The sequence below is a fragment of the Ptychodera flava genome, chromosome 3 (genome assembly GCF_041260155.1).
Source record: "Ptychodera flava strain L36383 chromosome 3, AS_Pfla_20210202, whole genome shotgun sequence".
In the NCBI taxonomy this organism is placed as follows: Eukaryota; Metazoa; Hemichordata; class Enteropneusta; family Ptychoderidae; genus Ptychodera; species Ptychodera flava.
The window spans coordinates 2,868,429-2,896,270 of NC_091930.1; the positions used below are offsets into that span (position 1 = coordinate 2,868,429).

The 27,842-nt window shown below is 38.1% G+C and overlaps 1 protein-coding gene across 1 annotated transcript in view; it reads left to right on the plus strand.

Moving 5' to 3' along the window:
* The window catches only part of LOC139130281 (uncharacterized), a 331,155-nt gene that overhangs the window by 91,616 nt on the left and 211,697 nt on the right, over nucleotides 1-27,842 (plus strand). Inside the window, exons 4-5 of the mRNA XM_070696034.1 lie at nucleotides 16,187-16,468; nucleotides 26,339-26,569. Of these exons, the coding sequence (XP_070552135.1) occupies nucleotides 16,187-16,468; nucleotides 26,339-26,569 (513 nt within the window). The remainder of the gene's footprint in view (nucleotides 1-16,186; nucleotides 16,469-26,338; nucleotides 26,570-27,842) is intronic.

The window sequence follows — 27,842 nt, forward strand, 5'->3', positions numbered from 1 at the left end:
AAGAAAGAAGTTTGCGTTCATGACAACCAGTAAGTTTGAATGCATGGAGTCTGAGACACTGAATCTTACGACAACTTTGAATGCAATTTTATCGCTTTTGGCGGGAAGGTACTAAGAGTAATTGGTTTCAGATAAATCTTGCGAGACTGATTTAGAATGAAGTGTAAACATGGGGATATATGTGTAAGGAGCTGGTGAGAGGGTTTCATTATGTTCTCACATACATTTCTTAGCACTGTCCAAGCTCTGCATTGCAAGTTTTCTCGAAGAAAATTTCCTGCCATAAAAACAGTAAAACAGAAAAAGAATTGTGGCGGGTAAAACCCTAGACTGGTTGAATTTAACTGCGGTTGAAATATTAATTTGATTTTGTTCGGCTGCTACTCACACTAACATACCTATAAAATAATTTTTGCAAAATGAATTAATATATCCATAAAAACACGACTTATCTTCTCCCTGTCTGTGTTACCGGGATGATTAAAATGACGTATGAATTCACTCACACAAATTCCTTTTTGAAGGCCCCCTTACACACAATATCAAGAGATAATGGTGACATGAAATGTGTTATAAAAACAACGCAGATTTGTGGTATTAAAATATCATTTATGATGAAAGTAGTCCTTGCTCAAGTTGTCTATGCCTAGTTGGTAAAATTATGAAATACCCAACATTTGAGGAAACAAGAGTGAGAACACTGTAGGTAGGTCAATGAGGCCTTATGTCATGGAGTCTACTTACCCGTCCATAATTTTCAGCACTGTCTATGGGAAACAGCGCGGTTTTCATGCTCCTGAACTGAAGCTGTTCCTTGACATGCTGGTGACAGACAAGCTCCTTGGTCCACTGTTGGGCGCCATTGTCTTCGACGTGTACCAGGTTTAAAAGGCGGGCGGATAATTTTGAAGAAGACAAGGTACAGTTACTGTTCTGCATGCTACTAGTTAGGCATCCGCAAGTGAAATGGTCTAAGGCACGATTCAATGCGCAATGCGCTTGTACTTAATAAGAGCAAGTCAAGGTTAAAGGTCATGTGACGCCCACACTTGGCCAATCAAAAACAACTATCATTCATCATTAGCCCTTTTCAAACCTAAACGTAGACACTCATTATCGTAAATATGAAAATTTCCTCATAATGATTTAAGGGGTAGAAGTAGCAAAGATATCAAAACTGGAAAGTAAACATTGCTACATTGACCACTAACGATTATGACATATTCAGGTGCTCACCTCTACATCCGAAGGGCGAGAAACTTGAGGGTTAAACACGTTGTGTAACTCACATGTGTAACTTTGAAATGCCATGCAAACGTGGCAAGTAATACAGCTGAAAATAGGATCCTACATGTGCAATCGTGAGAAGATTTACATCATTGATGAAAAATTTTGTCAGTTTTGTAAGGCTTGGAAACCGTCTCTGTGTTTGTTTTGCTTTTCATGGAAATAGTTATACTCCATGTGGTTTGATGCCAAACGATTTTGATACTTTCCTAAATTACGCTATTCCGTCGGGCTTGTAGGCTCCAATTTGTTTTTGCCCGGTGGTAAAAACTGCTAGCCAGTGAGCTCGCAATGGTGGATTTCCTCACCCCTCGATTCTAACCCCATTTTGAACAGATTTCGTCGGTATCCACAATCCTCTTTTCATTTTTGGGCATCCCATCCATGTCTTTTATCTTCGTCCTCCGAACTCAAATATCTAAACTGGAAGAAATCTCCCGTTTCAGATTTATTACTACCCAAATTTTTAAAGTTGGCAGCCAACACTAAAGCACCTTCCCTCACGTATGCATTTAACTGCTGCATTATCAAAGGTCAGTTTCCATCTTTATTATTAAATTTGCTCGTGTTAATCAAATGTATAAAAAGGTCCAACAGATGAACCTGGTAAATACAGGCCAATAAGTGTACTTCCTGTATTTTCCAAACTTCTTGCGCGCTATATTCACAATCACCTTGTAAAATTCCTTTTCTAACCAATCTCGATTTCGCGCCAAACACTCTTATGAAAGTACTCGTGTTGGTCTGGTCAACTCATGAACTAAAGAAATCGATCGTGAAAACATCGTTGTATGAATATAACAATCTTCCCGAATCAATCAGGGACTCTAAATCACTGACTAGTTTTAAGAAATCTTGAAACAACTTTCTATATTCTATTTACTTGTCTGATGCCCCTTTGTAGTTTTTTTAAAATGATATTGGTGTTTTTTTGTGTTTTCAAGTTGGTGCTGTAATATGATTTTGTTTTGTGTCTTCGATCTCCATGAAAGAGATGTTTCACCTATGGAGTTACAGAGTTTAAATAAAGATTAATAGTAATATTTTTTTACTATAACCGAAACGGGATTAAAACCCCCACACACTCACGGCAACATCGCCTAGCTGCTATGATGATGATAATAATAATAATAATAATAATAATAATAATAATAATATAAGTATAATATAGAAATAATAACGCGAATAATAATAGGTTCAATTTCCATGAAAATTTCACCATAAGGGTATTAAGGTCGAATAGACCAAATATGTTATCGATTTCGCTGCCATATGTTTCCATGGTAACCATTTAAGGATTGAAAATTTCAATTTTTATAATATCAAATGAAAAGTTACTTTGATGTGATGTGATACATGATCGGTATATCGCTTCATTTCGGCTTCACTTCGTCACTTGTCGGCCGTGAGTGACGGGTTTCCTTACCTGCTGGACAGGGGGATTGTGGCCAATCAGAAGTGCGATAGGAGTCACGTGATTTGTGGAATGTTAGCATGCTTTCAAGGAGAAGAACTTTCCATGGCGTAGTGTCGACATCGTTGTCGCTCAGCTCTGTCGAGTTTTAGTTAATTTCAACCTTTCCTTGCTGTGGTAGCCAGTCTGGAGTTCAGCGATCACAAGATCCTATATTATTTAGCTTAGGACGTTGGTTGTAGTTGCTATTTCTACCCGGGGCGTTTTTCTGGGTCTTTACCCAGATGGCGTAGCCGGAGAGGACATTTAAACAATGTGTGTGTAGAACAGTTGGGGCGCGGGATTTCTCTAGCTTGGATCTAAACCATTCTGTTGTAGGCTACAGGCTGTCTCTCATGAAATTATTCCGGCAGGACATGAGTCAATTATACCAGCTAGAAAGACAAAACAACCAAGAAAAGGTCAACTGGGCCATGACAGTTTCAAGGGTCAAGGGTCACAAACATCTCATTGTAAGCAAACTGCGGCAAGTACTCTACCCTTGTCTGAGTTAATTGCTACAGTGGAGCCTACTAGCACAAACGATAGTTTCCTTGTAGGAATGGGGACAGCGTCTGCTCTGGTGATGCCAGGTCAAAGGTTATTACCTGTTAGAGTCATAAATTTAGGGACAAAGGACATAGAAGTCAAGCGCGGTCAGTTGTAGGTTTATACAACTAGAGAGATCAGTGGATTGTAATGACAGTACACAAGTTGATGGTACTGCAGTTATTTCTGATAGAGTGCCCTCTTGTGGTAGCGCTGTTGCAGGGGTTGTGAAGTTTTGTCTGATGCTTTGAGTGTTGAGGGGTTGCCATCACATTTAATAGATTTGAACATGCGTAGTGTACAGCATCTTGAGTCTGATAAACAAAAGGAACAGGTACGAAGACTGTTGATCAACAATTCTTATGTGTTTAGTAAAAATGAGTATGACTTAGGGTTGACGGATGTGGTTGAGCATAGAATTGATACACAGCAAACTGCCCAAATCTAAATGGCACCATATCGTGCACCATTTTGGAAAAAGACAGAGATTGACAGACAAGTCCAATCATTGATAGACAAGGGCATGTTAGTTGAGTCAACGTCACCATGGAGTTCGCCATGTCTCTTGGTGGGCAAAAAGGATAGAAGTCAAAAATTAGTAGTTGACTATAGACGTTTGAATGCAGTCACTATTCAAAATGCACGACCTATTCGTAGGATACAAGATAATTTAGGAGCAATGTATGGAGCTTGTTGATTTTCCACTTTAGATTTGAATATGGGCTTTCATCAGGTTAAACTTGACAAAGATAGTAGGGAAAAGTCTGCGATAGTAACTTCCTCAGGCAAACTGTTTGAATGGACTACAATGCCCATGGGATTATGTGGTGTGCCTGGTACTTTCGAAAGGTTGATGGAAAAGTTTTTTCAAGGATTGCAATGGGAAAGTTCATTACTATACTTAGATGACATCATCGTGTTTGGTGAATCCTTTGAGCAGGAATTAGAACGGTTGCAAATTGTTTTCGACAAATTGCGTTCGGCTGGATTGAAGTTAAAGGCCAAGAAATGTACTTTGTTTGCAGTTCAGGTAGAATTCCTAGGATAAATTGTGTCAGAAAGGGTGTGTCAACGGATCCAAAGAAAATCGAAACATTAAAGAATTCGCCCGTGCCTATAACATTGTCCGAGGTACGAAGTTTCTTTGGGCTTGCTTCTTACTATAGGAGGTTCATACATAACTTTTCAGAAATGCAAAGCCACTTTCCAATTTGACAAAGAAAAATGTAATCTTTGTTTGGAGTGATGAATGCAAGCAGGCTTTTGACAAATTGAAAGAACTACTGACATCTCACCCTGTGTTGGCCTTCCCGTCTGAGAAGGGGGAATTCATTTTGGATACAGACGCATCAGAGTCTTCAATCGGTGCTTGTCTTAGTTAAATTCAGGACGGTGCAGAGCGTCCCATAAGTTTTGCAGATCGTGTATTGAGTCCACAGGAACGGAATTACTGTGTTACACGGAAAGAATCGTTGGCAGTTGTGTATTTCACAAAGTATTTCAGACATTACTCGTTAGGGAGACCATTTACCATCAGGACAGATCATGCATCCCTAGTTTGGTTACTAAGGTTTAAAAAAACTGAAGGTCAGCCAGCTCATTGGCTAGAGTCTTTAAGTCAGTTTGATTTCAAGATTGTCCATCGTCCGGGCAATAAGCATGCCAATGCTGATGCGTTGAGTAGAGTACCGTTTCGTCCATGTAAGCAGTGTGGTAGACAGCACTGTGGAAATTGTTCTATGCAAGTCATAGGTCAAGATGGGAACAATAAACAGTTTGACTTACTGTTGGACCAGGAAATTGGTCAGTCACCGGTAATTGAAGGTGATGTTTCTGGTGATTATAGGTCTTTTGATGGGGTAAAAGATCCGGTCCTTAAGGGAGTGGGAACTCGGAAAAGTCAGGTTAATGACGAGTTTGAGGTCGGGGGACGCCTCGTCCAAAAAGGTTTTGTGCACAAGTCATCAACTCAGGTAAATCATCTTGACAATGAGGAAATGTGCAGTGATGCCATGTTCAAGCATGACCCGTTGTGGTCACGGGAAGAATTATGGAAGCAGCAAATGAGCAACCCGAACATTGGTTTTCTTATGCAATCTGTTGAACTGGGTAAAGAAAAGCCGTTGTGGTCTGACGTATCATCCCGCTCGCCTGCATTGAAGTCATACTGGTCTATGTATGAGCTCTTGCGTGTTCATGATGGCATTCTGTACAGGTTATGGGAATCACCAGATGGGAAAATAGTCAGGTGGCAGATAGTGTTGCCACAGGTTTTTGTAGGACTGGTCCTACGGACTCTCCATGATTCTTTTTTTGATGGCATAGTGGTACAAGTCGTACCCTGAGTAAAATAAGGTTGAAGTATCATTGGTTTGGCATGTCCGTAGATGTGCGTGCTCATGTGAGGGCATGTGATTTGTGTGCTTGTAACAAAACACAGAGGGTTAAGAAATATGCACCCTTGCAGACTTATGTTGTTGGTGCTCCGATGGAAAGGATAGCAATTGATGTGTTGGGACCTTTCCCAGAATGAAGTTCCGAAAACAAGAAAATTCTTGTAGTTGGAGATTATTTCTCTAAATTGATGGAGGCATATGATGTGCGAAATGAGGACACTTCTACGGTTGCAAAGGTACTGTTGGACAACTTTTTGAGTCGGTTTGGTATGCCACTAGAGTGTCATAGCGACTTGGGTCGGAATTTTGTGTCACATGTATTCCAAGAGGTGTGCCGACTGCTTGGAGTAAATAAAACATACACAACCCCCAGACACCCTCAATCGGATGGCTTGGTGGAGCGTTTTAACCAGTGTATTGTTAGCTATATTCGTACTTATATGGATCCAAAGAAAATCAGTCAGATTGGGATAAGAATTTGAGTCTTGTAACCTTTGCGTACCGTAGCAGTATCCATCCTTCCACAGGGGAAACTCCAAATATGCTAATGCTAGGTAGGGATTTGATATATCCATTAGATTTAGCAGTTGCATCTGAGCCACCAGATAGGTCTAAGGAGACAGATTATGTCAGTGATTTAAGGGAAAGATTGCATGAGGCACAGAAGATGCCAGGGCTAATTTGCAAACTACAGTTCGTAGGCAGAAGATTCGTTATGATCATTTTGCTGCAAAGCACGGGTTTGAGGTGGGAAGCTTCGTGTGGTTGAAGGATGAAAGGAGGAGAAAGGGCTATTCTCCAAAGCTTCAGTTGTCATATGATGGTCCATACTTGGTTATCAGTAAATTGACTGATGTTGTATATCGCATACAGAGAAGTCCACGAGCTAAACCTAAGATTGTACATTATGAGAAATTAAAGGCTTATCAAGGGAAAGATATCACTTCATGGTTAGACCAGGTGAAATTGTTGCCAGTTGATGAAAGACAGCAGATCGGTAAACCATCCAATGGGGTATTACCAACTGTTAAAATTAAAGATAGTAAATCAGATGTAGTCACTTCTAAGAGTTTTGAAACTGTAAAGAGAGACAGTGAGAACAAAACTGAAGATGACACTGGTCATCTTGCTAAGCCAAAACCTATAGTTGATCCTGCCCCAGTGGAAGAAGAATCAGTGGAGGTGTTCAGAGAAAGTGAAACTCCAGATTTAGCTGAAGTAGGTAGCGAAAGTGATAGTCGTGTTAATCCTGTGGTTGAGAGTCAGAAATCCACAGAGCAGACTAGGTATCCAAGATGACAGAAAAAGTCACCCAAGTACTAAGGATACAGTGCAAAGTTGTCGTATGTCTTGAGATGAGAAATTAGAAGTTTTATAAGGATTCCTTGTGTTTCAAAGATTCTTGAATTCACGGAATTAGTGTTAAGAAAAGAAAAGAAAAGAAAAGAAAATGAGGACCTATTTTTAAAGTTTTAACGCCAATCTTAATGTTTTTGGGCTTTGACAGATTTTGTATCAGACAGGTTTCATTACTTGTTCAGCGAGAGTTTTGCTGATGATTTTCACACAGATTGTGTGACCAAACTTTGTAGTTAGCGACTGCTTGACGAGTTTCAGAAGCATTTTGTGAATTTTCTAAGATGAAGATTTTCACGGTTCAAATTTTGACTGACCGTGTAAACATTTGTGGTGAGGTAGTTCATTGAGATTTTTACACTTGATACAGTTGGTCTAAGATAAAGTAAATGTAATTTACTGCTTTTTTTTGACAGTCATTTTTGCTGACTGTTTTCTGGTGTTGCAGTGTTTTCAAAGTTTTTGTAGGTAGTGTAGGACCTATGACAGGGCAGCAGTTGTTGGTTAGCTGCCTAGACAGACTGCAGACAGGTGACAAGGTGTGCATTTTGCACATGGCAGCGGATTTTAGTTGTGTTACTACGACGATGGTTTTTGTTGTTGACAGACGATAGGGACCTTGAGGATATCGCAAGTCTTTCCCTGATTTGCAGGACTTTGGGATGGCTATCCTCTTTTCTTCTAGTCTTTGCTATATTTTTGTTATTCCTTATTCTCAAGGGACTTCGAACGCTGAGGTCGGGGGAGATGTTATGGAACTGCTAATGTGATACATGATCGCTATATCCCTTCATTTCAGCTTCACTTTGTCACTTGTCGGCCGTGAGTGACAGGTTTCCTTACCTGCTGGACAGGGGAATGTGGCCAATCAGAAGTGCGATAGGAGTCACATGATTGATGGAATGTTAGCATGCTTTCAGAGAGAAGAACTTTCCATGGCGTTGTGTAGACATCCCTTCCTTGCTGTGGTAGTCAGTCCGGAGTTCAGGTCCTTATGTTATTTAGCTTAGGACGTTGGTTGTAGTCGCTATTTCTACCCGGGGCGTTTTTCTGGGTCTTTACCCAGTGGCGTAGCCGGAGAGGACATTTTCAAAGTGTGTGTAGAATACTTGGGGAGCGGGATTTCTCTTGGTTGGATCGGAGCCACTTTACCAGATATTCATCTGATCCTGAGCGGAGTCCAGTTCACCATACTATTAAAGAACTATCAATTTATGTAAAAATTGAAAAAAGGTTTTTCTGGTTAGAACACCAAAAAAATCACAACCTCATTTTAATGTGAGATGTTTCCATGGCAACCATTCTGGAGTAAATCAGTTTCGAAGATTGCACCTAAATTCCAGGAATCAACAGAATGTGTTATATTAAAGGGATATTTTGGGTTAGAAAGACAAAATATTATGTCCATTTTTACTGCCCCGCATTTTAAAATTTCAATTTTTTCCAAAGTACATTAAATAATAATAATCCCAGTTACAATGCAAATGCTCTCCTAAGTGTATTTATAACAGCATAAACTCCATGTTCATTTTTGTTTTATGTTGCCATAGTAACCATTTCAGTAACTTTTCATGGTAGCAATGGCTTAATTTGAAAATGGTCCCTGTATACCTTTAAACATTTTTTTAAACCCAGCATTCCAAGACAAGGGGAAATATTACAAGTTAAATGTTTAATGTTTAATATTGCCCAGGGCTCGAAATTAACTTTTTTCCCCTGGTAGTCCACTTGGGCAACCATATTCTGAAGTTGGTAGCCCGGTGACACTGGCTGGTAGCCCATGCATATTTTAGATCAGGGGTATCTTTTTTCGTTAACCAGACAAGAAAGGGCTATTTTACAAGGTTCTGCCCATGAAGTGAATTTTCTAGTCTTTTGATGTGTATACTTGCACACCTTTAATGCCCAATGAAACATGTGTAATTGACGACAGTGGGACTCAAAAGTGTTGTGACCTATAAACATCCCGTTTCACTCTCACAGTTGTATGTAAATTTTAAAAGTCGCCATGACAACATGACAACAACATGGCCTGTTCAGCACAACGACATACTGTAGCAAGGCTAAAAATAGACCATGGCCCTTCTGTTGGAAGGAGGCATAATTTCCGTGTCATTGTGATTGATACTTTACTATCAAAATGCAACGTGTATACGTTTTTATTGGCCATCGTTTCCTGTGCCTGTCATTCAAGTACGTCAGTTCAGATATGGAAACTTTGTTGCCAAGTGTTACGTGCAGAAAAAACGAACAAAAGGGTGAACTCAGCAGTTAACGTTGAAACAAATTTATTACAAAAATAAAACTAATTGCTAAGTCAGGGATAGAGTACAAGCTTTAAAAGTGTACAGATTACTTATCTCAGCTGGGACGGCAAGCGTCCAGTCTCAGAGTTGTAACAGTCTGTCGGATGAATGAACAGTCCTTTGCTTGCAGGCTTGAAGCTGCACAAAGTCCAGAGTATAAATCCAGCGTTGGCAGTGAAGGTCTTGAGAAGTCTTGAAAATTACTACGGCTGGAGTTCAGTAACACACAAGAGACAGGATCCCAAAAGTCTGACTGGAAGCTGTGCAAGTCCCTTTTATACACATGCATATAAGACAATCTAGAACTTTTATTGACATGCTAATTACTGTTCTAAAATTATCTCTCTTACACAACTAATTAAATTTCTAGAACATTCCAAACATGACTAATTGAATTCAAGGTTGTGAGGTCACTAAGGGCAGTGACCTTGAGAATGTTCTAGACTAATTGAACTCAGGTCATGATGAGTGTGGGGGGAAATGACCTACATAACACACCCCCTCTTCAGAAGGAAATTTTTCAAAAAAAAAAAAATTTCTTTTACAAATGCAATCTTAAAAGTGTGAACAACAATAAGCTCTAAATACGAGAGAGACAGTCTGCAATTAAATTGTCTCTGCCTTTGATATGTCTAATGTCAAGATTAAACTCCTGTAACATTAAACTCCATCTTAGCAATCTCTGATTTTTGCCGTTAAATTTCTGCAGAAAAAAAAGAGGGTTGTGATCAATATAAACCACTATTGGCTGATTTGAAGAAGTAACATAAACTTCAAAATGCTGTAAAGCTAATATCAAAGATAAACACTCTTTTTCAATTGTAGAGTAGTTTCTCTGGGATTTGTTAAATTTGCGTGAAAAATAGCAAACAGGATGATCTACACCATGACTATCCTCTTGCAATAAAACAGCACCAGCAGCCGTATCACTAGCATCCACAGCTAATTTGAATGGCAAAGTGAAATCTGGTGCAGACAACACTGGAGCACTTTGCAGTATGGCTTTAAGTGTATCAAATGCCTGTTGGCATTGCTCTGACCAAACAAACTTTACTTTCTTTTTAAGTAAGTTAGTCAAAGGCTCAGTAATTGTGGAGAAATTTGGACAGAATTTTCTGTAGTATCCAGCCATACCGAGAAAGCACATCAGTTGTCGTTTACAGTTTGGTATGGGAAAACTTGAAATGGCACTGATTTTGGCATCAACAGGTTTTACCTCACCCTGTCCTACAGTATGTCCGAGGTAAGTCACCCTCGCCCAACCAAACTCAGATTTGGCAAGGTTGACAGTCAACATTGCTTTACTCAGTCTCTCAAAGAACTTCCGCATGAGCTTGATGTGTTCCTCCCAGGTGTCACTATACAGGATGACGTCGTCAACGTAAGCTGCACACCCGTCTAGCCCGGATATGACGTCGTTGATCATCCGTTGGAATATGGCCGTAGCGTTCTTCATTCTGAATGGTATCACCTTATATTGGAACAATCCGTCTGGTGTAACAAAGGCGGATATTCCACGAGCACGATCCGTCAGAGGGACTTGCCAAAATCCCTTCAGTAGATCAAATTTTGTCACATACTTGGCTTTTTCCACTCAATCGATGCAATCATCAATCCTCGGGACTGGGAAAGTGTCTGTCTTTGTTAGAGTGTTTTATTTCCTTAAGTCCGTGCACATACAACAACTATTTTCTGATTTTGGAACAAGTATGCATGGCGAACTCCAGTTACTTTTACTGGGTTCAATAAAGTCATTGTCCAGCAGGTATTTGACTTCTTCCTGGAGATATTTTGCTTTTGTTGGATTCAGTCTGTATGGATGTTGTTTTACAGGCTTACTGTCCCCAACATCAACGTCGTGATAGATGACGTTTGTCCTCGTTGGAACATCTTGAAACAGGTGTTTATATTCGTGGAGCAGTTATTTTACCTGTTGTTGTTGTTCTGGCTTGAGGTGTGCCAACTTTGTAGACTCCAGCTTCTCCAGGATTTCTGAGTTCTGAAGCTTGACCGAGCCCAGCTTTGAGTTTAGAGTATTTTCACTCAAGTCAGTTTCAGTATCACTATCTTCATAATGGTTTGAACTGACTGCACTGGCAGGCTGAGTTATAGTAGTATTATCCCTATCCAAATATGGCTTAAGCATATTTATGTGACATAGCTGTTTTTGTTTTCTCCTGTCAGGTGTTATTATGATGTAATTTAAATCACTCAATTTCTTATCAATTAGGTATGGCCCAAAGTAACGAGCATGGAGTGGTTTGCCAGGAATTGGAAGTAGAACAAGAACTTTTTGACCTGGTTCAAACTTCCGTTTTGAGGTGTTTTTATCGTATTTGGTTTTCATTGACTGCTGAGATGACTCAAGATTTTCTCTGGCTAATTCACATGCTTTAGAGAGTTTTGTACGAAAATCTGACACATATTGCAAAATATTCAGACAATCATCATCGTCTGATAGGAATTTCTCTTTAACAAGCTTAAGTGGGCCACGGACTGTATGTCCAAATACAAGCTCAAAGGGGCTAAAACCAAGAGACTCTTGAATTGACTCTCTAACAGCAAAGAGCAGAAAATGAATTCCTTCATCCCACTGCTTCTCTGTGTCAAAACAGTAGGTCCTAATCATGTTTTTCAAAGTTTGATGAAATCGCTCAAGAGCACCCTGACTTTCTGGATGGTAGGCGGATGACCTATACTGTTTAATGCCTAGCTGATCCATTACTTGTTGAAAAATACCAGACATAAAGTTGGAGCCTTGATCGGACTGGACACATTTAGGGAGGCCAAATAAAGTGAAAAATTTGACTAAAGCTCTCACTATAGTCTTTGTCTTTATATTTCTCAATGGTATGGCTTCCGGGAACCGAGTTGATGTACACATTATTGTCAGCATGTACTCATTTCCTGATCTTGTTTTTGGTAGGGGCCCAACACAGTCTATTAGTATCCTACTAAATGGTTCTTGAAATGCAGGAATTGGCTGTAAAGGGGCCTTTGGAATGGTCTGATTTGGCTTTCCTACCATTTGACATGTGTGACAAGTTTTACAGAAATGTGCTACATCCTGCCTGAGATTAGGCCAATAAAAGTGACTGAGAATTTTATGATAAGTTTTCCTGACTCCTAAATGACCAGCCCAGGGCGTTTCATGGGCCAGGCGCAATATTTCAGCACGATAGGGCTTGGAACCACAATTTGATGTTTTATAGCCCAATCGTCATCAACCAAAATGTCTGGAGGTCTCCATTTACGCATGAGAATACCAGATTTTGTATAATAGGAAACAGAGCTATCTGAAGTTTTACCTTCATCATCTACCCTGTCAAACAAAGACAAAATATCTGGGTCTTTGTGTTGTTCTGCAATGAGATTTGATCTAGAAAATGTTTGATAACAACTAGAAAAAAGGACTTAGGGGCTACTCAGAGTTTGAAGCTACCTGTGTCCTCTGTAGCGATCTTTGTCTGATAGAAAGTGACTTTGCAAATTATGCAGAAGATGTTCTGAACAGTAGACTGACATAGGGGGAAGACGGGTCTTTAAGAGGAGCTACTATAATCAAATTTACCTTTCATGCAGGAGATTATAGTTCAAACTTTTCAGCGAAAATTTTATGTCAGGTATTCTCGATTGAAAAGGTTATATGCTACCTGGGGAAGATAATAGGAATCTAAAACTGTTACAACTGTGTTCCAATATACCACTTGTACGGGGTCATTTTAAGTTTTTGGTGCCATTTATGACATGAAACATGAAGGTTAATATTGGGTAATTTGTGTCACTGGTATAAATGTTTGTGCGGTGATCCCGGATTGTTGCTCTTGAATTAAAAGATAGTGGTTAAATATTGATGGAGTTAAGTTTATGACCTCTGATTTCGAGATGGATACTACCTTGAGGCATCCAGATTACCAATGCATTGGATAAAACACTTTTACATACACTACGGCCCAAAAGTATGCCTCAGTGTACGGTATTCCGCGAAGCATTATTTCTGTGGAACAGCGCGTTCAGCCGGTCGCTATTGACAACGGCGAACATTGTATCAATAGATTATCGATCGAAAATCTGTTTGGGTGCCGCTCGTGCCGGGCGCTCGTGTGTTGAGTTCACTTCATAAACATTTCCACAATTACCCGTATATTGACTTATACACTTCAACATCAAGGTATCCGTTGGTTTCCTGTACTGAAAGTATATCGACGACACTTTTTTCAGTTTTGGTGATAGTTTTACGTACGTTTCAGCACATTTTGGCGCACTTCGGCGTAGTTTGGCGCCATTGTGAACGGTGAACTACACGCGAGTGAGTGAGACAACAATGTAACAATTTCGGACAAAGAATATCGATCGATAACGTTCACTGCACGATTACAGTGGAAACTCTTCGCCCGTACGCCTCTGTTCTGTGTTATTTTTGCAGTTTACTGGAATTTTCATAGTTGATATTCGCCAAAATTTGGTGTAAATTACAACAACCTGACAGGTATTTGGTCTGTACAATTTAAGAGACGCTAACCGATTAAAATTCATCAATATGAGACCCTGATTCTGCATATGCAAACGCCGTAAGATCGCCATTTTATTGAGGGCAAGAGCAAAAATTCAGCGATCGAAAAAATAAAATGCAATTAAAACATGTTTCGTCGAGAAATTCAAAAAACTAAAACGACAGGAATTTTGTATATAAATCAAAGAAACACTGTGCCATTTTTCACTATCATTGGTTCAGAATTGAGAAATTTGAACGAGCGAGAGTTGTACGGTCTGTTCAGTACATTAAACGCCATTGTTTTCTATGGGAAATCGAGCTGATTAGACACATCGTAAAATGAAAAATACATCTGAAAAAAACCGTTGGTTTAACTTTTTCATTTCGCTGTTATTTTTATAATATTTGGTATGACAGATATCATGAAGGGTAACTAAAACTCTATGGTTTTATTTTTTTGAGTTTCCCTCTTATTTTTATGAAATGGCGAGTTGAAGATCGTTTTGCTGTTGACTGTGTTTTTACGTAATTTTGCATATGGCTGTTATCACTTACGTATTTTTGGAATTCCCATGTGAAATTCTTCCCAAATATACACTGCATGAAAACCCAAAAATACTCACTGAATTAGCATGAATTATTGCCTGTATTTTAGCTGAATAGTGCATATACAGATGAATACAGACAAGAATACATTGCTTGTTTTCAGCAAACCTGTTTTCATGTGGATTCATGTGAATTCACGTGTATTATTTTATAATACAGGTAACTCATTAGTGTGAATTTATCTGTATTATTGCGTTTTGGTGCAGTGATTATAATTGTAAGGGCAGCATATACGGGAAATAGGACCTGTTACACTTTCATTAATATTTAGCTGTGCAGCAAGGAAATACGGTGAAATGTTCAACATGACGCGGGAAGTGAAATTTACTCTGTACGCGCACTCCACGTATGTGTGGCGAAAATCGGACGCTAATACCGTACAAAATGGGGCGCCTTTGGGCCGTAGTGATAGCAAGTCGACAAAAAACAGATATGAACTGAATGTGGTCACGTGTTTTACAACAGGTTCATTAATAGTAGAAGTACGCTACACAGAATGTAGGATATCCAGTAAATAGACTAGAAAATTTTCGCATTTACTCAACACAACAACCTGACCTGCTAATGTGACCTCTGAATGGAAGAAATGACGTGTACAGATTTTGAATTTGACAAAATTACAAACTTATAGTTAACAAGCATTGAAAATGACTGTTGATGACTCAACATGTATTGACATTTATCAGACACTACTGGACGCATGAAATAACACAGTATGACATGAATTACCGCATACTTTTTGACTGTTATGAAGTCGAGTAAAACAATTGTACCTTTGACTTGTCTCATTTTAAAGTGACAAACAACGAGCAAGGAGATGTTACGCAACATTTGCAGACCTCGGGATAATCATTGACTAAAACACAAGAACAAAGACAGACATTGTATATTCTGACAGAAGCTCAATTGAGGACATGACGGGCAGTGGCAGACAGACTATACTGATAGTTAGACTTGACATGTATACGGTCTACTGACAGAGTAACTATCTCTGACGAGGATTAATTGTGTGATGATTTTCAATATTACTGTCAATAAACCCTAATCATACCAATATAATCGACACCGTGTGAGGCGTGCAATAAGAACAATCAAATGACTGTTATATCATTATATGTAGTAGGTTTCACCAACTTTCACACTGTACTCTAAGAGTTAAATCACTAATTACAAAAAAGTATGTAATATGTAAATGAGCTAATTATTAACTTGACACACCCAATGCTTCTCAGTACAATAAAATATTTAGCAGATCAATATGTGTAGCAAGTTTCATCCAATGCACTGCTAGCACTGCTAATCAAAATCTAATCAGTACTTGCAAGTACCATAGGGTACCTGAGTACCAAATCAGACTTGAATCTCTTCAGGCATTTTTGAGTTATGGTGTAAACAAACAGACACACACACATACACACACATACACGGACAGACAGACAGACAGACATCGCTATGACATTAGCCCACGTGTTAACACGTGAGCTATAAATGAGATTGTATTATAATTTTTTTTCAGTTCGTCATTATCTGCTGCCTGCTAGTAAGACAATAAAGTAAACATACTTATAAAATGTTTTGCAATTAACACAGATGAGCATCTTGATATCACCCAAAAGAAAGCGACACTAAATTTAATCTAAGCTGACGATGTTTAATTTACAAAGACTATAGGCATTGAAGTGAATATGCTTAAATTAATTTACATCTTTTTGGATGATCTCTCATTTACTTTCTTTAGAACCTGATTATCAAAAGGGTTCATCGAATTTCCTCGGTGAAGCTGCTTCTACGGCAGCAAAGTTCCTCAAAGAAGATGACTTTGGTAAACTATGGCAAGCACTGAATATATCAGATGATGATGTAGAGTTTTTCAATGATTTCGAACCAACTGAAAGGGCAACGAATATACTGAAGTTATGGCTGGAGGACTCTGGAATAACTGGTCTTGATCGTCTGGTTCATTGTGTTAAAGTGATCGGACTTGATGACATTGCTAAGGATATACGGAGTAAACTAGCAGGTAAGATTTACATTTTCTTCAAAGAAATATAATTTATACAATTTCTCTCTGTTGATATACTCCATTTGAAATCCATACCACACCATCAATCACGTATATCCTGGTTCAAATACTGCACATAAAGATCAGACCTCAATCTGTGCACACTAACGGTTAAGGTGGATTTAATAGTCGCGCCAGCGGCTTACTGACTACGCATGCGCTTATTCTAATATACTATGCGAGTAACCGGAAGTGTACCCTTCTTTCGTGGGCGCCGCCATGTTTTTTTTTGAGTAGTCGTAAATAAACAACTACGAAACAAATTATTATTATATAACATGCCATTTATAAAATATACCTCTTTTATTAGCCAGTAAATGTTATTATGCACCTTGTCGCTGATAAAGAATATCGTTAATATAGATAAGGGAGAAAACAGTCGCGCATATGAACGGTGGCATACGCAAAGAATGCTGGGATTGAATTTTAGAAAAGCGCCCCCAGTGTCAATAATTAAATTCAAAAATTGCCAGTTTTTAGACGGAACGCTATAGTTTTCAGCTTGCAAGTGAAGTTGGGCAGTGCGGTTACCATTGCAATGATAATTATTGCATAATACGTCCCTTGTTTAACGCAATAGGCTGTTATCATTGTAAAAATTGCCAATTTTTGTCCAAATTTTTTACACGTTACAGAAAACTATAGGCTATGGAAGACCGGTCACGACATGCGACATGCGACCTGCGACTTCAAAACTGCGACCTGCGTCCTGCGAGTTTGAAACATGCGACCTGCGACTTCGGCATTTAGACCAAGGTGTAGGCCTAACCTGCGACTTCACAACAGCGATCTGCGTCCTGCGTGTTTGTAAAACTGCGATATCAGTCTTGATTTGTTCGCACCATTGCTCTGAACACGAGCCTGAAAAACACGAGGGACACCATTGCACTATATTAAAACAGCCGGTTTACCGCATTCTCGCGACCAGAGCATAATTTTCGCACCGCTGGCCTACGCAAAAATCGGCCAGCGAAAGAATTCAACCAGCGATAGAAGTGCATGAAGCTGTGACGGTAGAGAATTCCACAAACGAAGAGCACAAATTTATTTTCCTTCTTACGAAAGGCAAACTGATCTGAAATAATGCAATAGCAATAGGGTTTTAAACGTCTACATCAGTGTTTAATAGTTTCTGGAACTTTTCTGCCTACATGATCTAAAATATTATATACACACAAAAAATAATATGTACATATTATAGTATGTACATATTAGGCATAAAGACTGAAAGTAGGATTGTAGTAGGGTTTAATTATGTCCTGTTTTACAGTTTTAACTCGCGTTATCTATAAAGAAAGTCGGTCACTGGCTATTCATGGTTAGCAAATATGTTTGCACTTCTATCAATATCAGTATTATTTTAACTGCTTTACTTTGCATATGTTATTTGTGTAGACAATGTAGTCCTAAGTTAACCAGTAAGAATATTTTTATTTTTCCAACTGAACAAAAGTTGGATCAATTCGATTTTTTGACGAAAAGTAAAAATGAAATTAGACGAAAAGATGGCAACATCCGATGATCAATCACTAGAGAATTGGAACAAAACTGGAAATGTTAGAAAATGAACGACAATAACTGAAAAGTCGAATGTTTGCAATGACACTGACGCAGTTATGATACAGGGGGACAATGAATTAAACAGACAGCTAGATGGTTATACCACAGTGAAATGAGGATAAATACCAGAGATATCTAAAAATCAAAAGGTTTGTCGATAACATAAGGAAAGAAGCGAGGTAAGGCAGACGAAGAATATCTAAAATAATTTGAAATTATAATATAAACATATAAATGCCTAGATCACGTAGCATATTATTTTCCATGCATTAACACGTACTGTCAACATTTCCGTCATAAAATTATCTCTCCAGATGAAAATGAGTGAACTGGTGTGTACATGAATTGAGTTTTGCCAGACTTGGTGAACGCTTTACCAAAGCGAAAGCAATGGCTTATTAATTGATCGATGTTGAACGTTAAATCTCCTTTCCACGTTTTACCCTTTGAGCGCTGTAATTTTCTCCCACCAAAATTTTAGTGCAAAATTTTACCAATTGTATGAATTTTCTGTAATTTTTTGATAATTTGGGACCAAATCGACATCACATTTCATTGGCTACAGTTTTTCCCAAAATTTTTGCAAAAATTGGAGAAAAATTGACAGGGTTTTTATATAAGGGGACAAAAATAGACTTTGGCGCTCAAAGGATTAAGTTCACGCAAGACGCCTCCAATCTAATACTGAGGAAAACACCATGAAACGTTACGTGTTGTTGTCGCATGTCGCAGTTGTGAAGTCGCAGTTACACCTAGGTCTAAATGCCGAAGTCGCAGGTCGCATGTTTCAAACTCGCAGGACGCAGGTCGCAGTTTTGAAGTCGCAGGTCGCATGTCGCATGTCGTGACCGGTCTTCCATAATAGGCCTACCTGCACTGCTGCAGGGTTTGACGTCCGCGCGTGTACGTACGTGAACTGCTTTCATCAGAGGGAAACTGGGCATAGTTGTCATATATACGTTTATGAAGTAACAATTAATTACATTTTATCATGAATCAATACAAATAACATTGCCAATCTTAACCCCTGGCGCGACACCAAGGGCTGAGCCCTATATAATAATACTTCATATACAAGTCTCCTAACCAAGAGTAATAAAAATAGCGCCTATGTAGCTGAAGCATGACTGCCCATGATTATAGGTGTATTAAAGGCGGAGCCTCCCTTTAAAAGGACGCGAAGCTTTGGCGGCGTTCATTGTGTAAGTGGACATCAAACGGCAACACGATACCAGCAATATCCACTCGATACCGGATAATTTCTGCCAGAAAAGAAATTCGAGAATGGGAGAAGAAATGTAATGATTGAGAATGAAGAAAGGCGAAAGCAGCAGAAAAAATAATTTTCCCTCTACCAGAAATCAGAACGAAGAAATCACTACGAGCTTTTTGGTGGTAACTTTGTGGCAGCTGATAAGAAGCTGAGACAGTTGGTAAAACTGTTGGGTCAAGACCGTTTCAGAATAGCAACTGCCAATTGAGGTATAAAGATGGACTTTAATCCACCACTTTCACCACATTTTGGTGGTGTATAGGAAACCATGATAAAAGCTGCTAAAAGAGCTATCTATGCAATTTTGGGCAAAGCTGATGTTACAGATGGAGAACTGATGACTGCCTTTACAGGAGCTGAAGTGCTAATCAATTCTAGACCATTGACATATCAATAAGCAAATCCAGCAGACAACACGTCCCTGACACTGACTCATTTCCTGCATGGTTAGATCAGTGTACAATTTGCACCAGAGATGGTGGATTCAACTAACTGCAATCCTTGGAAAAGAGGGAGACGAATCCAAGAATTGGTAAGACACTTTTGGCACCATTGGATGAAAGAATGGTTACCAAGCTTAAATTCAAGAAGGAAGTGTATCCATCCTTTCGAGGATATCAAAATTGGAGATGCAGTTCTCTTAATCTAACCTGAAACCCCTCGTGGTAATTGGCCTATGGTTAGAGTAATTGCTGTTAAACCAGAAAGAGATGGACATGTATGCGTTGAGAAAGTCCAAGTTGGATCTAATATACTTACGCGACCAATTTTGAAATTGTGTCCTTTGGAACTTGAATTGATTGACCTTATAATGGACTAAAACTAATGAGCTTTCAAATATTTTTTTTCAATTTTTATGATTAAGATTACATGGATTACATGATTTGGATTACAATCCGTGCATGAAATTGTGAAATTGCTTTAAACTTCATAGACTTTATTTCGATATACATATCGAGGAGAAGAAGTTTGGAAAAGAGACCCTTTAGCAAATGAATGAATTATACACTTTGAATATATTTAAATAACCGAGATCCTTAGCTTGGTATGAATATTTGAAAACGCACAATGAACGTATATGCAAATTTAGCACAAAACCATTGATAGATTAACGTTCTGTATAGCTTTATGCTAATTTTTTATTTGATTATTTGGTCTGTAAAAATATCCTGTCTGTAGTGGCATTAAAGCTTTTAGAAAGAATTATCCTAGTTTTGAAGAGTTATTCACGCCAGCCAGTGAACCGAAGGTCAAACTGTATTCATTTATGAATGACAGGTGGCTGTTCTCAGCCAGGATTGTGTTGTACTCAGAGATAATTTATACAGATGACAGGTGATTGTAATCCGCCGATCGTTTGCATTTTAGGATGTGTGCTTCTTGGTTCTTAACTATTATCATGTGTTGTTTGTGCACATGGTGTTTGACGTATAAAAGAGTGTTCTTGGATTTAGGTCTTCACTCCTATCTACTCCTATGAAGGATCACCTTACCTCTTAGCCTAGCAAAGTACCAAATTGAAAAGAATGCTGTATTTGGACCAGTCAGCTTTTCACACATAAACCGGACATTGACGCTACAAGTGTTTAAACGTGCCAGCCAGTGGAATGTGTATGCATCCAGCTTTCTACAGCTACAGGACTTCCTGTGGTCATCTGTGCAGCAATCTACAAGCAAGTCTCCTTTTGCTAAGGTACTTGCTGATATTGCGGATATTTCAAGACAAAAAGACTGTGCACTTTGGATTGTTTTGAGTTATGAGTACACCCTTGTCATCGCTGAGAGTCACGAATCGTTTTAGTTATTTTCGTGTGTAGTTTAATTTCTGTACTTCAAGTATTTTTTGTAATTGTATTTACTTTATATTACAGGTATTTTGACCAATTGAAAAATAACCTACGTGTGCTTGTGTTTCTCTATGCTTAATACTCAGTTCCTTCCCTTATCTTTTTAGCCTGTTCGAAATTACGTCACAGAGTGGTTGACCATCTTGTCACACAGACATTCATACATACATGAATGCATGCATTCATGAATGCAAACATACATACATACATACATACATACATACATACATACATACATACATACATACATACATACATACATACATACATACATACATACATACATCACATACATACATACATACATACATACATACATACATACATACATACATACATACATGAGCGGACAGACAGACAGACAAACAATAAACTTTAAGAAAATTATGAATAAATGAATGAATGAATTAATTATTACCCAGAAAAGTTACATACAATATGAAAGTCAGCAACGAGTTTGGAAAGTCAAAAATGATCTGGGCAAAGGGGAAACAGGATATAGCTGGTAGCTAGTCGAGCCTGAACCCCGACATGTGAAAATTGAGGTGTAAAAAATACTTAACGAGGGCTCACAGAATGAATACATTTAAGAAATAAAAAATAATTTACAAACAACAACCAAAACAAAAACTTATGGAAAACATGTAAAGTGCCTATCAAACAAAAGCTACAAAGCTGTCACAGAACCAATCAAAGTCCATACAAAAGATGGCGTTTGAAATATTGCCTAAATTTGTACAGTGAGACAATTTGTCTAATATGAACTGGAATATTATTCCATACATTTGCACCTGAAAAAGAAATGGCAAATTGACCTGAATTTGACTTAGCATGATATGGTCGAAGGTGCGTCTGAAGGCTCATTCTAGTATTATGTTCATGCTTATAATCACTGAAATAGTCTGCTATAGAGTGTGGTGACTTTTGATGAATAAGACTATGAATAAAAGTGCCAAGGGACAATTTGTGAAGCTTGAAAATGTCTAGAATGTTGATCTGGATAAATAATGGTGCTGAGTAGTCCGTCTGTTTTTAAAAAGTATTGTTCGAACAATCATCTTCTGAGCTGTTAAAATACAGTGCAAGTGCGTTGGGTAGGTATTACCCCAAATCTCGATACCATAACTTATGTGAGGAAGTATAAAAGCATTATAAAATAACAACCGAATGTGTAGTGGCAGGATGTGTCCTCAGCCTAAACAAAATACCACATTTCTTCCTAATGATCTTATTTACTTTATCAATATGGTCAGACCAAGAAAGATGTTTATTTATCAAAATACCAACAAATGAAACTACGTCAGCCTCCACAATGTGCTCACCACTGATTGAGACAGAGCCACACACATTTAATTTCGTCTGACGTCCTCTAAATACACTAAAATTGGTCTTTCCCCTATTTATAGTTACTTTGTTTGCGTGACACCATAACTGAACATCGTCTAAATGATGTGAAACATTTTTGAGATCTATGCATTCAGCAGCTGAATAAGTGTGAAACAGGTTTGAGTCATCTGCAAACAAACGAAAATCAAAAACGTGGATGAATTTGGAAGATAATTTATGTATATTAAGAAAAGAGTGGGTCCTAAAACCGACCCCTGAGGGACACCATGACGGATAACGACCTCTCCGATGACTGGCCATTTGAATAAACAAATTGGGAACGGTCCATAAGGTAGCTTTTTATCCACTGCTGGCAGAGCCCCCTAAAACCATAATGTTCAAGTTTCGACAACAAAATAGAATGATTTATGGTATCAAATGCTTTGCTAAAGTCAATAAACACCCCTAAAGTCGAATTTCCTTTATCAATTTCTTGCAAAAGATAATTAACTAAATTTATCATTGTAAGCTTAGTACTGTGTTTCTTTCTGAACCCATATTGATGATTGTACAAAATATTAAATTTATCAAGATACGATATAATTTGCCCATTGATAATCTTTTCAATTACTTTGCTAAAAATGGGCAAGATTGATACAGGTCTATAATTTCCAACAAAATCGCTATCTCCTTTCTTAAAAATGGGTGTAACTTTTGCAATCTTTAAATGACTGGGGAATACACCAGTTGAAAAGAAACGTTGACAATATGGGCCAAAGGTTGAGAAATAATACTGGCTGCGTCAATAAGCAGCCGCGGAGGTAAATTATCCCACCCACAAGCTTTCTTACTGTCCAGTGTAGCTAAAATCTTATAAATATCAGCAGCTATGACGGGTTTAAGAAAGAAAGAATGCTTGAGGGGTTTGCCAAGATAATCATGAAAATTTTTTGAGGTTTGTGGAATATTGCGCGCTAAATCTTCACCAATGCTAACGAAAAAATCATTAAAATTCTGAACCACATCAGCTGGGTCTGTTACGTGTTTTACATTACCATTAGCAAATACCTTCAAGTCATCTGGCAGTTTATCAGGACTACGTTTCTTACCCAGCAGATCATTCACAACATTCCACATTTTGTTGCCCTGATTTACAGTGAATAAATTGCATAATAATTCTGCTTTGCTTTTCGTAGAACACTGGTGAGGATATTTCTGTAGGCATTGTAATGTGAAACTGTGCATGGTTTGTGCTGACTAAGAATAACTTTCTTGTACAGTTTGTGCTTAGTGTGAATGGACTTCTTTATAGACCTTGTGATCCAAGGTTTCTTATTACTCATAGACTTCACCAATTTGTTCTTCAAAGGGGCATGACGATCACAAACATGAGTAAATAAATCATTAAAGATACCAAATGCAGTTTCAACATCACTATTGTTATTCAAAATATCATCCCAGTTTACATTTTTAAGTCAGACACAAAGCTGTCCTTGTTATAACATCTAAAATCTCGTACACGTACAGATCTTACCACAGGGGTATTAATATTAAAATCTTCGAAAATAGAAAACACCGGAAAATGATCAGAGATATCTGAAATGATAGTGCCAGCAAAGATTCGACAAGAATTGATGTTAGTATAAATGTGATCGATTATTGAGCTCGATATACTTGTCACCCGAGTTGGAGTTGAAATTAACTGTTCGAGATGAAAGCACTGTAATTTAGAAACAAAATTTTTGGCACTTTTATCTAACTTGGCAACATCAATGTTAAAATACCCCATAAGTATACAATAATTCTTATCAAGTTTCATTTATGCAAAACATTAACTAGACTATGTTCAAACTCTGCTATATCAGTACCATTATATTCAATACTTTGAATTAGAAAAAATGGTGACGTATACATGAGAAAACATGCCGCCAGGAATTATCCGGTTTCGTAGGCTCGTTATGTATTCAAATATATGGCATAAAATCAGCATAATGAGGCGTTAGCTGATGACGTATGACTATCAAGTACGTTTTCCCTGGATTAGTGGGAGGAGAACTTCGTTAATTGGGATTAGCTGATGAACAAAAGCGGGCTCCAGATCCATGACGCTCTTTTGTACTCTTTGTATAAACACCAACTGCTACTTCAGTCGACCGAACGACGGTAAAATTGCAGTTCTTATTCCATTATTCTCTGTGACAGCGAATTGTCGAGTTCAACGTTTATGCTGTATAAGAATTAACAAAAATCGTAAACACAACAAAAGAGAAATACAACATTAAAAAACAAAAACAAAATGATAAAACACAGTAACAGACAAAATGGCCGTGGAAATAAATCAGCCATCTTCCAAAGAAAAGCCGACAACAAGACATCAAGAACCTTCCATCGCTCAAACTAACAAACACCGAAATAATAGCACTAGGCAAAGGCAAATATTCATTCCGACACCAACAAAACCAAGCAGAATAAAACTGCTTCAGGATTTCAACAAATATGATCGAAAAGTGAGACTGCGCTACATCATGAGACACAGACAATCGAAACAACACCCATTCAAGGAAATATCAAGCTGGACTCCCCGAACAACAAAAAACACAGAACTTGAAAGCTATCTGAAGCTGCTGAACTTGCACTTCTAGAGATATCCTTTCAAACAAGGAAACAAGAAATGTCGCGTGCCCAAAGAATCGCGATAAACCAGCTTGCAAACAATAGACAAATTACCATAAAAACCCTTCGACAAGGGTCGGGGTATCGTCATTGTCAACACAAAAGATTACGTACACGAATGCGAAAAGCAATTTCGCAACACTCGGCATTATACTCAACTAGACAGTGACGACACAAAACAAACAGTAAACAAAGTACACGACTGTTTACTAAAATGTACGACAAAAAACATCAACCATGATACTTTTAAGTATCTTGATCCGAAAAACATAAAAATCCGTACCCAGCAGTGGTACTTATTGCCTAAAAGTTCACAAACCGCGGCAAAAAATCTAAAAGATACACTAGTGTAAATAAAACATAGAAAAAAACAAACCGAATCACCAAACGGACTCACAACGAGACCCAAACATTAATATACTTGCCTCGCTACTCGAAGAGCAAGACCACTAAAATGCATTAAAATAAATTTTCACAAACACAAACTAAGGAAAGAATCTACACTGCAACTGATGAGAAACCACACTCGGGTTTCGAAACGCAAGCGTCAAAGGGCCACTCTATCAAAATTGCAACACCATAGGCCTGGCTGCGTCTCGCCATAAGCTTTCCTCACATAAACAAAACATTACCATACACACTAATCAAAACTTCCCTACAAATATCCGAAGCGAAAATAACATTTCATTAACACAAACAATCGGATAAGAATGTAGGAAAACATTTTCGAAACGAATCAAACACAAACTCGACACAAAAAACATTTTGGATAGTTAGGTGGGGAGCCTCTTTCACATTTTTACATACGAAAGATTTGGATTTTTTGTTTCACTCAAGGATTGACACTGATACTTGACTTCTTTTGTCACCAAAGTAAACAATCACTGTCTTGAGTGACAGCTTACGCTCTGCATATATGCATAGAAAATGAACACGTCATGGCTAATCCATGCATAAATGCATGTCAATTAATCGGGTTCCCCATGATTTCCACGGGCTGAAGCGGTTTGAAACCGGACACCTCCTGGCGGCAATACTTGGCATGAAATGTATTTGACAAGAGTAAGTATAAGGAGACATTAATTTTTTTTGAAATCGTTATTCGTGATATCAATGTAGATATATGTCTGTAACATTTCCTTATTTTAGAAATTATTGCTTCTGACATCAACGAGGTCATCGCTGAAGAGCTATGGGAGCTGTTAGGTATGAAGGGAAGTTTAGTTCGGGCTCTGGATAGTCTTCCTGTCGGGCAGAGGAACAAGAAACTTATCAACAGGTGGATGAAGAACGAGAAGAATACATTTGAAAATTTGATTGAAAAAGTCAATGCTGCTGAAAATGCGGCTAAGGAAGACCAAGAAAAATCAACGACGAAGGGTGAGTACTCACCTTGCCATGTCATTCTGGAGAACTGGCTTTTAAGTACCTGCAATTCATTTATTAAGACAGATAATGAAGGAAATATTCACTTATTACGTCATATAAAATAATCAACACATGTTTTAAATCTATGAAAATCTGTAGACATCTAATTTGTCGCCTTTTGTAATAAAGTGATAGCTACTAATCATTAATTTATATCCATTTATTATCATTCAAATGTTTAAAATGGCAAAGTGACAATTTTAGTTGTATTTCTGAAGGTGCGTAGTGGAAATCAAATGATTTTCCTTGGTATAGTAGAATCTAAGTCTGAAACACTTACAATTACAACGATGAGATACTATGGCAAAGGTTATAACTCATGAACCTTGAGGAATACAGGGTGTGTTGAAATTACATGTTTGCAAATCATGTACCAAATTTGACGATTTTGGTAATGACTTTGAAATGATCACCAAAAATCCACTCTTCATTGTAATTACTAGCCGGATAATGTTTCAAACCATTAAACGGCAAATGTTTCACTCCATGTATCTCAAGAAATCATAAGAGGGAATAGTAAACTGCAATTTTTGCTCTAGTCCTTCGAGATTTTCGTTTGTGGAGATGAATGATGTCTTGTCAATGAAACGTCTTTGTCATAAATGTGAAGTACCGGCGAGATGATTGTTTCTGGGTTTTGTTCTACTAGAATCGGTTGAATTCGTACCCATTATATAGAATTATATTATTATAGCTTTGTCAATAACAGTGAATTTTTTGACGTCTTACCCCCTAATTATAAATGATGATGTATCCGATAACCAAGCATTGTTGCCCCACAGCAAAAATAACAATATGTGTTTTTTTTTAAGAATTAAGGATTAAGCATTTAAAAAAGAAGGGGATTGTTTGGTAAAATGATAATTCCTTATAATTGTGCACAATATCGACAATAATACCTTACTGTACGATTTATCAAATGTTTAAAGTCCTTCCAGATGCACATGTCATCAACTCTGCCTTGCTTACGCCCAGCAGTCTCTTGCCTTACGCTGCTGTGTGCTGTACCACGTTGTTTACAACATGGCCAGCATCGTTGATATGGGTGAAACAGAACTTAGCAAGTTTGCAAATTCTTAGACGATGCCAGCATCTTTGACTTACGGCATATTATGTACGTCAGTGTCCAAGCAAACGAGGCAAGCCTGAAGAGCTGCTCGAACCAGCCATCAAAGGGCCAACTGTCATCAACCTTGTCCGGCAGCGTCTAAGCAAATGACTCCCG